We start from the raw sequence: 12,874 nt of genomic DNA on the forward strand, positions 1-12,874 counted from the left end.
TGCCCCCCTAGAAGCAGGGCTGGCAGGGCCCACCCTACTTTAGCCCCCAACACCTCTCAATCTTGGCCTCCTTGGAGATGTGGGATTATACTTGCCCTGGGAAGACAAGCCCTGGTTTGAGGAAGCCCTACCCTCTCTGATATACAGACTTGCTAAAGATACAGTGGTACTTCGATTTCACTGCTTGAACCCATGACACTGTTACAGTCCACCCTCCGCCCCTACACAGCCCCTCCCAATTCACCCCCATCTAGTTACTGTGCCACACCCCAGAGGTCACTTTCTTCTTTTATTGGGAAGCAGACACAGGGCACACAGGGTGGGAAGCAGCCCGACGCCTCCCCGTGAAACCCAGGACGATGGTGGCCAGAGTCAGGGACACCACAGTGGCCAGGCCTAAGCCCAGCATCACCGAGTGGGGAGAGGAGGTGGACCCTTCCACACCGTGGTCTCTAGTCTTCCCCAGGAAGATCAGTGGCCCCACTGTGACATCTGCTTCTTCTGTCACTGAAAGATAAGACATTCAAGGGTTACCCTAGTCCCTACACAGGAGTCAGGTTAGGGCTTTGGGGTTGCTCAGTGGGTTCTAGACCAGCAGGTTTAGTTCTAACAGCTGCATTATTCTCCCACACCCTTGATTATGTGTTATGACTCCAAGATGACTGCAGAATGGCCCCAGCCGACAGCAGGGTGAGGGCTTGGGGCCTCTCCCACTTAGCCCCAAAATGGCATCCCCCTAGGGGTAAGCAGCCTTAAATGGGGAACAAGTGTCATCCTAGAGTGACATCCGGTGCCCTAGACCGAGGGGAGGGCAATAGACCTGGGGCCCTCTGGAGACCTACCATGCCTGCGACTGCGGGGAACAGACTGTCCCTCCAAGCGGCGCAGCCCCCTGGAACGGCCTGATACGCCACAGTGCCCCTTGTTACAGCATCGACAGATATCAACAGGGCCTTCTACCGGGGACCATCTGAGAGGGAAAGACACAAGGGTCAGACGGCTGTGCAGCCTGCAGGAAGCGGTTTGCTGATAGTAGTACCTTGGGGGAATCAACAGGAGCGTGGCCAGTTTGCTACCCTGGTTATGTCCAATCTGGTCTCCTCACCTATTGGAGGACTTGCTGAAGGAACAGGCCTTGCTTATTTGGTCCGGGACTTGGTCAACCGGAGTGACCTTCAGGTGGCAGGTGATATATATCTGGAAATAAGAGCAGCTGTTACGAGGTAGAGTTCTAGGCAGTGCAGTGACTAGTAAGCCAGTTCTTCTATAACCCTTAACCCTTGAGGGGGAGAGGAAGCCCACTTTAGAGATGGGATAGTGCAGGGTCAGAGGTTAACTCGCCTCAAACTTCAGAGCAAGTTACAAATTGGATTCTAAATCGGAACCATCACCTTTATTCCTCTGGTCTTTCCCATACTTTTCCAATCACTCAGCATGCCTAAGCCCCGGGGACCATTAAGTCAGAACCTCAGAGACAGGAAATCAAATCCAAAGGGGCCAAAATCCCACCCGACCAGCTGGAGTGGGGGGAATTTTGACAAAACCAGAGCTCAGGTCAGCCTGCATCCTTTTGGAAGAAGTCCCCACAGTCAGAGGTCCCCCTTCTTGCTTCAGGGTCTCAACACACACATGCACACACACCCCAAGTCCTGCAAAGAAACCGAGGTGCCACCACCTTTCCTAAAGCCTTCTGCAGAACGACAGACCTTGGCCACCACCTAGTGGCCAAGCGTGCCTGCAGGGTAACCGTTTCGGAAACTTGAACCAGCCAGGTTGCACTTCTGGCTGCCTACCTTCTATCTGCACACACACCCCAGCCCCCTTACCAAAGAAGGGTTTCCGGGTCCCTTAGTGTTCCTATTACAGGAAGGAACTGCTTTGACCCTCAGCTTCTTCCCAGAACATATTGCTGATGCTAACTGGGGCCTCAGATCCCAGGGTGGTTCCTCGTTAGCTTTCTCCCTTGTGCCATAGCTGCCATCAGCCAAGCCACCCGCCCACCTTTGAGGGAGAGCCCTCCGAGAGCTCAAGACTGCCTTCCATTGATCAGGATGGTCCTCTGGTCTTAGTCACCCCCACCCCATCCCTGGAGAGGCAGATGCCGGCTCAAGAGTCACCCATGCTGACGGCCACCACCTGTGTGAAGCCTCATCCCCTCCTTCCTCACCCCTGCACCACCTGTGAGGTCGACTTCCTACCCCAACCAGGATCTTCTACCCTAGGACCCCCAGGGTCACCGATCTGGGCACTGGCACCCTTCCCGAGTCTATTTTCTTTTATCCCCAGCCCCATTCGCCCCAGGACCTGCCATCAGAAAGCTCCAGGACATCTCCCAGTAGCTTCAGTTGTGCCCTTCCTTCTACCTGTCTACCATCCGTGGCAGATGACTTCTGTTCTCCGAACAGAACTTCCGGGTGAGGTGAGGTAGCATCGGCAAAGCCTAAACATTCACACCGCTCGTCCCTCCACACCAGCCACGCGAGCCTCCGGTTTGGCGGTTTGTAAACCTAGCTGCGTGTTAGACGTGCCAGGGAGCTTAAATGGCTTCTGATGCATTTCTAAATAAAGAGACTAGTGGCTAGGTATGGGGAGATACTAATGGTAGAACCTAGACGGTAGGTACATAGCTGTTTGCTGTGAAATTCTTTTGGCTTTACTTTTGAAGATTTTAAGAAACTGGTAAAGTTGATGCCAGGCCCCACCTCAGTTAAATGAAAACAGATGGGATGTATCAGTATTTTGATGATCCTTAGGTGGTTAGTACAGAGCCACGGCTGAAAATCCTTGCTTTAGTCACTAATCCTTCCTGACCAGCTATTCCAAATTTCACATCCTCCCAATCCTATCTCAGGAAACTTGTTTAAAAACTTCTTGATTTTCGTTTGTAAGATTCTACCAGCACTTTCTGGCTAGAGGCCAGTCCTAACTGTGCTTCCTGCCCAGCCATCAGGAGTGATCCACATTTTAGCTCCCTCCCCCCTCTGCCACCCTTAGTGTCAAGTTGAGCTTCCTAGCTTAGTGGTTCTCAAAGGGTGGACCCCAGAGCAGCAGCATCACCAGAACCTGGAAACTTATTAGGAATGCAGATTTCAGGCTCCACTCCAAACCTTCTGAACCAAACCCTGGGTGGGGGGCCCAGTGGTCTCTTTCAACAAGCTCTCCAGGTGATACTGATGCACTCAGGTTTCAAAAAGTCACAGGTCTAGCCTATGATCAAGTTCGAGAGGCTACCTAGCATGAAAAGTTCTAACCTGCTTCCTTTGCCCTTCTAGAAAGCCTCCAGGAAGGCTGACACCTGCTCTTATTAAGTCCTTTACTCAACCCACCTGGGTTCTGGCCCTGCTGACCTTGGTGGGGACCAGGTCAGTGACTTGGTCATCAGACGCTGCATTGTTGGTGCTCATCCGATGTGAGCTGTCAGCTAGGTCTCCTGCGTTCCTATTCTCCTAGTTTGTTCTGTTTCCAGGATCCCTGAATTTCTCCATCCTTCACGGATTTCCTACCAGTTTCTTAGGGCCTGTGCCTTCCCAAAGATCTCACTAGAGCCCATGGCTTTATCTACTTGACAACTTACTAGGATAGGGCAGAACTATCAAATCACTGCTTAAGGGGACAGCTAGTGAGTGACCACACCGACTAGTAAGCCTGGTCAGCCTGACCCTGTGAGTTCAGCCTTATTCCAGGCTCTTAAGCCATTACCGTGTTTCTGGAGTCATTAGCAAAGTGGAACACATCCACTGTGAACTGGAGGGTCTCTGGTCTGGGTCTGGGTGCTTTGAAAGCAGAGGAGGCATCGGTGAGACCGTCCACGAGACAACTTTAAAGAGAACAAGTGAAACACAGTTAAAGATTGAGGAGGGTGACACAGGTCGTGTTGCACAAGTGTTCCCTAGAGAGGTAGCCCAGCCTTACCCGTGGAAGTCCACGATGGTGTGATAAGGGGAGGTGTTCCAGTCCGGTGTCAGCGTGGCCACACAGTGGTCCACGAACACTCGCAGGGGCACATGGCTGCCAGTGTGGACTTGGGCCTGGAGGTGGGCTCTGTCTCCCAGCTGGAAGGTGGGCGTCGTCTTCTCGGCGCTCCAGTTCTCTGCAAGGAAAGGCCAGGGTGAGGGTCTGCCAGAGCGCCCCCTGCTGGCTGCCCCCCTCCCAGCTCTCCTTGCTCACCCTCCATCAGGCGCAGAGAGAAAACCATCTTCTCCTCCGAGAACATCGTGGTCCTGAAGGGCACCCAGGTGGGCAGGATGGCCCAGCTGCTCACGTTGCCCTGCCTGGGAAGAGAACAGCAGCTGTCCACACCTGTCCCGGGGCTCCAGGTCCCTGGGCTGCAGCCCCTACTAGTGACACACTGCCCTCCTCTGGGGTGTGTACGGCTCTGCCCAGATGTGTCTACCCACTGTCCGAGGCCCCCCTCTCCAGGATCCCGTTCTGGGAAGCCCTTGCACACATGCCTCATCCCTTGTTTCCTCGTGGTATCAACACCATCTCCCCTCCCAGGTGGGAGGGCAGGGTTCAAGGTCTTTGCACTCGGCCCAGCACAGGGCCAGGTGTTGTAGTTATAAACCAGTCGCCCTGTCCTCCCACCTCAATGCCCCAGTTCACAGGCACATGCTTCACGCTGGGACCTCCCCACCCTCGCTCAGCCACTGCGGGAAAGCCAGAGGGAGAGAGCAGGCTGTGATGGCCAAAGTCAGAGCCTGGAACCCACCCCTGCGCTATTGAAACACCACTTCTGAACTCTGAGGGGCCAGTGGCCGGGCAGCCTCGCAGCTTCCACCAAGAGGCAGCTGTGGCCCAGACCCATTTCAGAGGCTCAGAGCAGAGGGAGCAGGCCCTCCATTCCCACCAGGACTGAGGGCAGCGACCACAGCCCGAGCACCTCGCCCTCCTCACAGCTAGAGGCCTGCCAGGAGGCTGACGTGCTTGCTGAGGGACCTCTGCGCCAGGGGCAGCAACAGGCCCATCCCACACGGACCTGGGGTAGCGGCACTCGATGGGGACCTCCGCGCGGTTAGTCCTCAGGATGGACAGGTTTCCCACAGGGCGGGGGTTATGGAACAGAAAGGTGCTGTACACCAGGGCGTCGTCGGTCACCTGAGGGAAAGGGGAGGGGTTAACTCTCCCAGCATCACCTGCCCTGATGTGCCCAGCCAGGGGCAGGAGGGCCGGCTGCTGGAGGTGGAGAGAACACAGGCCCTGGGCTCAAAGCCTGCTCTGCCGCTGACCCGTGGGAGAGCCTGGACAGGCACCCCCTTCGCACCTCTTTTCACCCCAAAATGGTGACATGACCAGAGACATCGGGTGTGTGCTCCCTTCTCAGACTGCTGCCCTCACCCCACCCTAACACACACACACACACACACACACACACACACACACACACACACACCCCACTTCCTTTTTCAAGAGAGGCCTGAGGCCAAGAAAGCCTCCAGGAAGAGGCGAGAAACTTCCAGGAATTTTAACTCACTGCTACAGCAGTTACTACCTAACTCGCCCTCCCTCTTCTGACTTATTCTCAAGCCCATTTCACAGAAGGGGAAGCTGGTTTTTAGTGGTTGCCTGAGGCCAGAAGAGCACAAGCAGGTGGTGCTGCTGGGGCAATTTGCAGTACCCGCCCCCCACCCCCAGCCCCCCAGTGAACGGCTGCCTGGCCCTGCCCTCGGCCTGCTCAAACTTCAGGGGAGAATCCTAACTGTCTATCAGCAAAGGCCCCAGGTGGAGCGGCTGCATATACATGGGGCCCAGTGCAAAGTGAAAACGTGGGGCTCCCTGTTCAAAAGGAAAGAATTTCAGGACAGCAGAGCATCACTAAACCAAGTGTGGGCCCCGAGAACCGGCACAGGTGGCGTTCCCAGGAAGCCGCCCCGGCCTCGCGGGATTCTCATCTGGCGAGACTGGGCAACACTGTCCTGGGGAGAGGTGTCATCAGGCTGTGCTCCACGGTGGAGTCAGCTGGGGATCTTAAAGCTACTGATGTCTGTCCCCACCTCCATTCCGATTTAAGGTGGGCTGTGGGAATCAGGAGTTTTAACTATTCCCCAGGTGATTCTAATGCCGCAAGGCTGGGAGTTACTAAATTAGGATCATTCCTTAACTCCTACAGCTCCGGCCTCCCCACGCTCTCCCCAGGGAAACAAGGCCCAGAAGGCTTCAAGGACAGCCCTGGGCACCACACTGAGACCAGAGCCCCAGAGAAGGACTCCGGGGGCTGATGGTGCTCCAAGGCCAGGTGGGCAGGGGGGCATGACAGAGGGGAGGACAGGCTCTCTGAGCGGGAGCAGAAGTCGGTCCAGGGAATCGTGCACCAGCTGGGCCCGGTCTGGCCCTGCCTTGCTGAAAGGCCCCTCCTCTAGTCTGAGGCTCTGCCCCTCCCCCCTCTCCTTGGGAGGCATCTGGCCCGAATATTACTCAGCTCTCTTCCTGTACACGCCCCCTACTTGATACCGCTCCTATGGGACCCACTTTGAGCCTCTTCAACACAGATGAACACGATGCCCTTTGCCCCCTCCCTCAACATCACTTTTAGTTCAAGGCTTCAAAGCCATTAAACATGGATGAGGGATGCCAAAATTCTGGTGTTTTTTTTTCTGTGATGACTTTTGAGATTTCAGAGGTGTCAAAGTTCATCTCTTCCATACAAATTTCTAGGGCCCCTCACAAGTGCTGGGCTACCCACAGGGGATCCTATCACACCCTCCTCCCCTACATTGGCTGCATCTCTCCTGGATGCCCTCCAGGGGTTCAAAAATCCTCAGGAATCGGAGAGGGGGTGCCCAGTCTGGCCCAAAGTGCACTGCCATCTCTGGACTGCACCCCACCTCCTCAGCTTAGGCATCTAGAGGCAGGAACTCTCCCGCATCCCCATACCACTAAGGCCCAGCTTCAGGCCTCAACTGCTCCACCCACCCTACCCAACAAATGAAAGGAATTCACCCCAGCCCCGCCTGACAGCGGCTCTGCATCCACACTCCCCATCACCGGCCCCCTCCCATGTCATCCCACCGAGGCCAGGGCTGCCGAGGGGGCCCAAGCCTCACCTGCACACTGTTGCCACAGGCGTGCAGCCCAACCTCAAACCTGACCACGGTATCCGTGTCCATAGAGAACAGCGGCTCACAGCTGTCAGGGCCCAGGGTAAGGTCTGCAGGCCTGATGAGCTTCCCGGTGCCAAAGAGGTCTTTGCTGACAGTAACCACCATATGGTCCTCCTGACACTCCACCATCACGGCAGGTAGCTTCGATGGCATGAGATGTTGGGATTCATCATGCCAGATGGGCTGGGGGTTGCACAGCTCCAGACTCCCCCAGAGCAGAAAGCAGACAAACAGCCTATAGCTCAGCCCCATGGTGCCTACGAAGTCGCTCCCACTGGTAACTCCTGGGCAGGCACCACCCCGCTATCTTATAGCCCGGATGATGGTTACTCACACCTGAGCTCCCAGTTACCTCCCTTCCCCAGCCAATCCAGTGGGCTAGGCCTCTGCTGCTCAAAGTGGCTCCTGGTCCTGCAGCATCGGCATCACCTGGGAGTTTGTTAGAAATGCAGACTCTGGGACTTCCCTGGCTGTCCACTGGTTAGGACCCCACGCTTCCACTGCAGGAGAGAAACTGCCCGCACAACTTCCTCTGACCTGATCCACACGGGTGGGGGGAGGGGGGAGGAGGGAGGAAGCCAGCAGAGAGAAGCAGGTGAGAGGTCAGGCTCCAGGCTCGCCTGGGTGGCCTACCGCAGCAGAAACCCTCCCACCTAGGTTTCCTGCCCAGCAGGCCCAGAGGGAGGGAGCCAGCTGTGGCCTGAGGCCCCTGAAGGACAGCCAGCCGGAGAGAGGGGAAGGGGCCCCTCCGAACTTGTTACCCACAGCCGTGGGTTGGTTGTGGTGGGCTGGGGATGAGCCTTCCTGAAGCCTCACATCCGTCAGCCCCTCTCCCTCTCTGCCTTGGAGTTAACCCCCCTTAGAGGGCTTCAGGAAAAACAGGACAGAAATTGGGGGGGGCGGGGGTGAGGCATGTACTGCTGGTGGGAATCTGGGTGAGGATGGGGGAGAGTCTGGACGCACACGGGGTGGTGGTGAGCATGTGTGTTCCCCTTGTCCAGAAGGAGGACTAGAGACACCTCCATCAGGGAGCATGGCCAGTCTAGCCCCCAGGAACCCAGCCCAGACCGGATTCTGGGTCTTTTACATTTTTCTGAGAAGTGCTTCCCCCTGGTGGCCAGAATGCACCAAAGCAGGGCCACCAGCTCAGAGCATTTTCCTTAAAATTCTTGAAAGCCCCGATAGTGGTTTCTAAATACTATTCCTCTTTAAAAGCAGGACCCAGCTCTCCTGGGAGAAATGGCTGATTCCAGGGCTAGGGCCAGGAAAGACAGGGTGAATCAGGAACATCTTGTCATGCCAGAAAATGCCCACAAAGTGGTTAAGGATCTGCCTGCCAACGCAGGGGACACGGGTTCGATTCCTGGTCTGGGAAGATCCCACATGCCGCGGAGCAACTAGGCCCCCCCCAACGAGCCACAGCTACTGAGCCTGTGCGCCACAACTACTGAAGCCCGCATGCCTAGAGCCCGTGCTCCGCAACAAGAGAAGTCACCTCAGTGAGAAGCCCTCGCACCACAGCGAAGGGTAGCCCCCGCCTGCCCGTGTGCAGCAATGAAGACCCAACACAGCCAAAAATAAATAAATAAATAAATAAAAATTTTAAAAAGCTCTCAAAATGATGAGAACGTGTTAAAAGAACACAGGAGTCAAATTAATGGGGTGGGGGGGGGACTGGCCAAATTGGGAACAACTGTACATCAGAATGAATGAGGACAGAAAGGACTACACATTGAATAAAATAAGAATTCGTGAGTGTCCATGCTGATGCTAAACACATACATAAAAACCCACGAATGAGAAAACTTGTCCCATAAAAGGGAAACTTCCTTACAATACAATGCCAGCAAATGATCGTGGAAGGAAGATAGATTCAGAAAATAACCATTTGCAATCATCACAGTACTAATAGATTCGGGCAAGAAGCATTAGAGCCTGTTAAAGGTCAGCTGATAGTGGGTAGGGGAAGGATGGATTGGGAGTTTGGGATTAGCAGATGCAAACTATTATATACCCATCAGGACTAAGATCCCGCAAGGCGCACAGCGCAACCAAAAAAAAAAAAACGGGTAAACAACAAGGGCCTACTGTGTAGCACAGGGAACTATATTCAATATCCTATGATAGGGAATTCCCTGGTGGCCTAGTGGTTAGGACTCCACCTTTTTACTGCTGAAGGCCTCGAGTTCAATCCCTGGTTGGGGAACTAAAATCCTGCAAGCCACACGGCGCAGCCAAAGTTAACTCTTCTAAAACGTTCGCTATCACCTATTAAAATTTTAAATATATATATATATATCCCATGATAAACCAAAAGAATTAGCTGATGCTGTGATGAAGGTGTTAGCTAACCCTATAATCAGTCTGCAGTATAAAGTCATATCAACATGCTGTACACCTTAAACTTATACAATGTTTTATATCAATTATATATTGATAAAGCTGGGGTGAAGCTCTGGAGATGTATGGTGGTGATGGTTAAACAACTATACTGAATGCTATTGAACTGTACACTTAAAATGGTTAAAATGGTCAATTTTATGTTATGGATATTTTACCACAATAAAAACAATAAAAACAAAACAAAACTAGTTGAGGGAAGTTAGAATACATAGTCTCGAAGTTTCTCCTTAAGGATTCTTTATTAATTACAAAGGAATAAAGGCTTCCCTGGTGGTGCAGTGTGTGGGAATCTGCCTGCCAATGCAGGGGACACGGGTTCGAGCCCTGGTCCGGGAAGATCCCACATGCCGCGAAGCAACTAAGCCCATGCGCCACAACCGCTGAGCTTCACTCTAGAGTCTGCGTGCCACAACTACTGAACCCGCGTGCCACAACTACTGAAGCCTGCATGCCTGCAGCCCATGCTCCACAACAAGAAGCCTGCGCACTGCAACAAGGAGTAGCCCCTGCTCGCCGCAACTAGAGAAAGCCCACACGCAGCAACAAAGACCCAACGCAGCCAAAAATAAATAAATAAATAAAGTAAATAAATTTTTAAAAAAATTACAGGGCTTCCCTGGTGGTGCAGTGGTTGAGAGTCTGCCTGCCAATGCAGGGGACACGGGGTTCATGCCCCGGTCTGGGAGGATCCCACATGCCACGGAGCGGCTGGACCCGTGAGCCGTGGCCGCTGAGCCTGTGCGTCCGGAGCCTGTGCTCCACAACAGGAGAGGCCACAACAGTGAGAGGCCCGCGTACCACAAAAAAAAAAATTACAAAGGAATAAGTGGCTACTTTACAGTGGATAAATCTGGCAAATAGCACTTTAGCCACATTGTCAAAGCTAACTATTAGTTGAATAAACATTATTATTTTTTTGGTGGGATAAAAGGACATCACGTGCCTCCTGATGTGAGGATATGATACCCAGGGTTTAGAAAAAAGTTATGTATGTGTAAATATGTGTGTGTGTGTAACACACATGTATGTGTATACATATGTGTGTATATGTGTATGGGTATATATGTACATATACACAAAATTACTTGTATATACATATTACATACATACAGAGATAGAAAAATCATATGTAGCAAAATGTTCATATTTGCTATATCTGGGTAAAGGATAAAGAGGATTTCAAAATAAAAGGTTAAAAATAAACCCTTTCTAGGGCTCCCCTGGTGGCGCAGTGGTTGGGAGTTCGCCTGCCGATGCAGGGGACACGGGTTCGTGCCCCGGTCCGGGAGGATCCCACATGCCGCGGAGCGGCTGCACCTGTGAGCATGGCCGCTGATCCTGTGCGTCCGTAGCCTGTGCTCCGCAATGGGAGAGGCCACAACAGTGAGAGACCCACGTACTGCAAAAAAAACAAACAAACAAACAAAAAAAATAATAATAAACCCTTTCTAGGTCAGATTCAAGTGAAAGAGAGGACACAGGGATTCATTTTCAGAAGAAGGCTGTTAACCAGTTTCCAAAAGCAATGGCTGAAACAAAGTATGAGGTTACTAGGTAGAAAACAAAAAGATGTGTAAGATCTTTGAGAAATAATTTATGAAACTTTACTGAAAGTCATCAGAGAATACCTAAACAGAGACAGATTCCATATTCATGGATGGGAAATGCAACCTCAAACATATCAATTCTCCCAAAATTAATTTATAAGTTCTATCAAAATCTCAACAGGTTGTGTGTGTGAGTGTGAGTGTGTGTGTGTGTGTGTGTGTGTGTGTGTGTGTGTGTGGAACTTGACAAAATGATTCTAAAATTTATGTGGAAGGGCTAAGGGCCAAGGAAACCAAGACTTTTGAAGAAAAAGAACAATGTGAGAGACACACCCTAACAGATACTAAGACATATTATAGAGCCATGGTAGTGAAAGCAGGGTGCTGGTAGGACAAGAAAAAAATACAGTGGAATAGATGAGAGAGCCCCAAAACAGCCACTTGCATAAGTGGAAATATGATACATGACAGAAGGAACAGATGGACAACTCAGTAAGAGAAGCTGTGACAAGTATTATCCATATGGGAAAAAAACCTGGATATCTACTTCATACATAAAAATGAATTCTAGAGAGATTAAAGAGCTGAATGTGAAAGAACAAAACTTTAAAACTTTTAGAAGGAAATACAACCTCCCAGGGCAGAGTGAGGTGAAGGGTATTTGCTAAATATGACCCCCATGCCCTCCCCCAACAAAAAAGCACAAATCGTAAAAGAAAGGTGACTTTTTAGGGCACTTTCATAAATAATGATAAAATAGCTACAATAATAATAACTACCATTCATCATTTACTCACAATACACAGGGACTAGGTTGAGTACCCTAATCCTTATACCCACCTAGGGAAGTGCCATTGACCGCATTTTACAGATGTGCAAACTAGGACTCAGAGAAGTTGTACCCAAGGTCACGATGTACCAGTGAACACCCAAACAAAGTTCAATCCCAGATCTATCAGACTCTAGCTCCTGGTCTTTTGTCTCTAACCCTTACTGCCTCTCTGATGCTTTATAGAAAAGTTAATAATACCAGCTGGGTGTGTTGGCAGCGAGATATACCCATCCAAATAACTCTAATACAAACAAGTGTTAGGATTTACATGCTTCTCCCCCAGCTATTCATATCAGATATTCAATAGGTGCTTTAAAAATAGGACTTTCTTCTTATCACCCTGGGAAGACAAAATAGCTGGTGTATGATTAAGAATAAGAAACCAAAATTGTGGGACAGATGGAATTTGCCAGACGCACCCACAAACAAGCCACTGACGCTACAGCTATGGCATTAATTCTGTAGCCAGACTTTAGCTGGAGGGACCACGATGGGGTGAGATTTGGCACGTTTTTTGTGCAGTGAAAGAGATGAAAAGAGATTTAGGGGTATAAAAGGAAAGCAGTTCTGGGAAACTTTTCACTATTTCATTATTAAATGTCAAATTGGTATACAAAATTTACAGCCCTCTTGACTTAGTCCATGACTTTGATTACAACTAAGGAAAACGAATATTTTGTACAATGTTTCTGGCTTTTACTTACAGAGTGTTAAAAATTACCTTAAAAAATAAATTGTCGGGAATTCCCTGGCAGTCCAGTGGTTAGGACTCTGCGCTCTCACTGCCAGGGCCCAGGCTCAATCCCTGGTCGGGGAACTAAGGCCCCACAAGCTGCGTGACACAGCCAAAAAAAAAAAAAAAGTGTCTAAAGGGAAAATGGAATCCACTCCCTCTATTGTTAACAGTTTGTGGTGAATCCTTCCAGACAATTTTTATTTGCATATAAAATCACTTAAAAATACACTTACTAAATGCAATGTGGTATCCTGGATTG

General features: G+C 51.1%; 1 protein-coding gene across 1 annotated transcript; it reads right to left on the reverse strand.

Moving 5' to 3' along the window:
- Positions 1 to 289: 289 nt before the first annotated feature.
- Positions 290 to 7,349, reverse strand: ZP3 (zona pellucida glycoprotein 3; the record flags this gene model as incomplete). The annotated part of the gene is made up of 8 exons (XM_082644786.1): positions 290 to 507; positions 843 to 970; positions 1,106 to 1,197; positions 3,700 to 3,817; positions 3,913 to 4,090; positions 4,168 to 4,267; positions 4,972 to 5,094; positions 7,041 to 7,349. 8 exons carry the CDS (start codon positions 7,347 to 7,349, stop codon positions 290 to 292), a joined length of 1,266 nt encoding a protein of 421 aa, XP_082500912.1.
- Between the last annotated feature and the right edge of the window lie 5,525 nt (positions 7,350 to 12,874).

Source organism: Mesoplodon mirus (assembly GCF_964341445.2).
Source record: "Mesoplodon mirus genome assembly, chromosome: 15".
NCBI lineage: Eukaryota > Metazoa > Chordata > Mammalia > Artiodactyla > Ziphiidae > Mesoplodon > Mesoplodon mirus.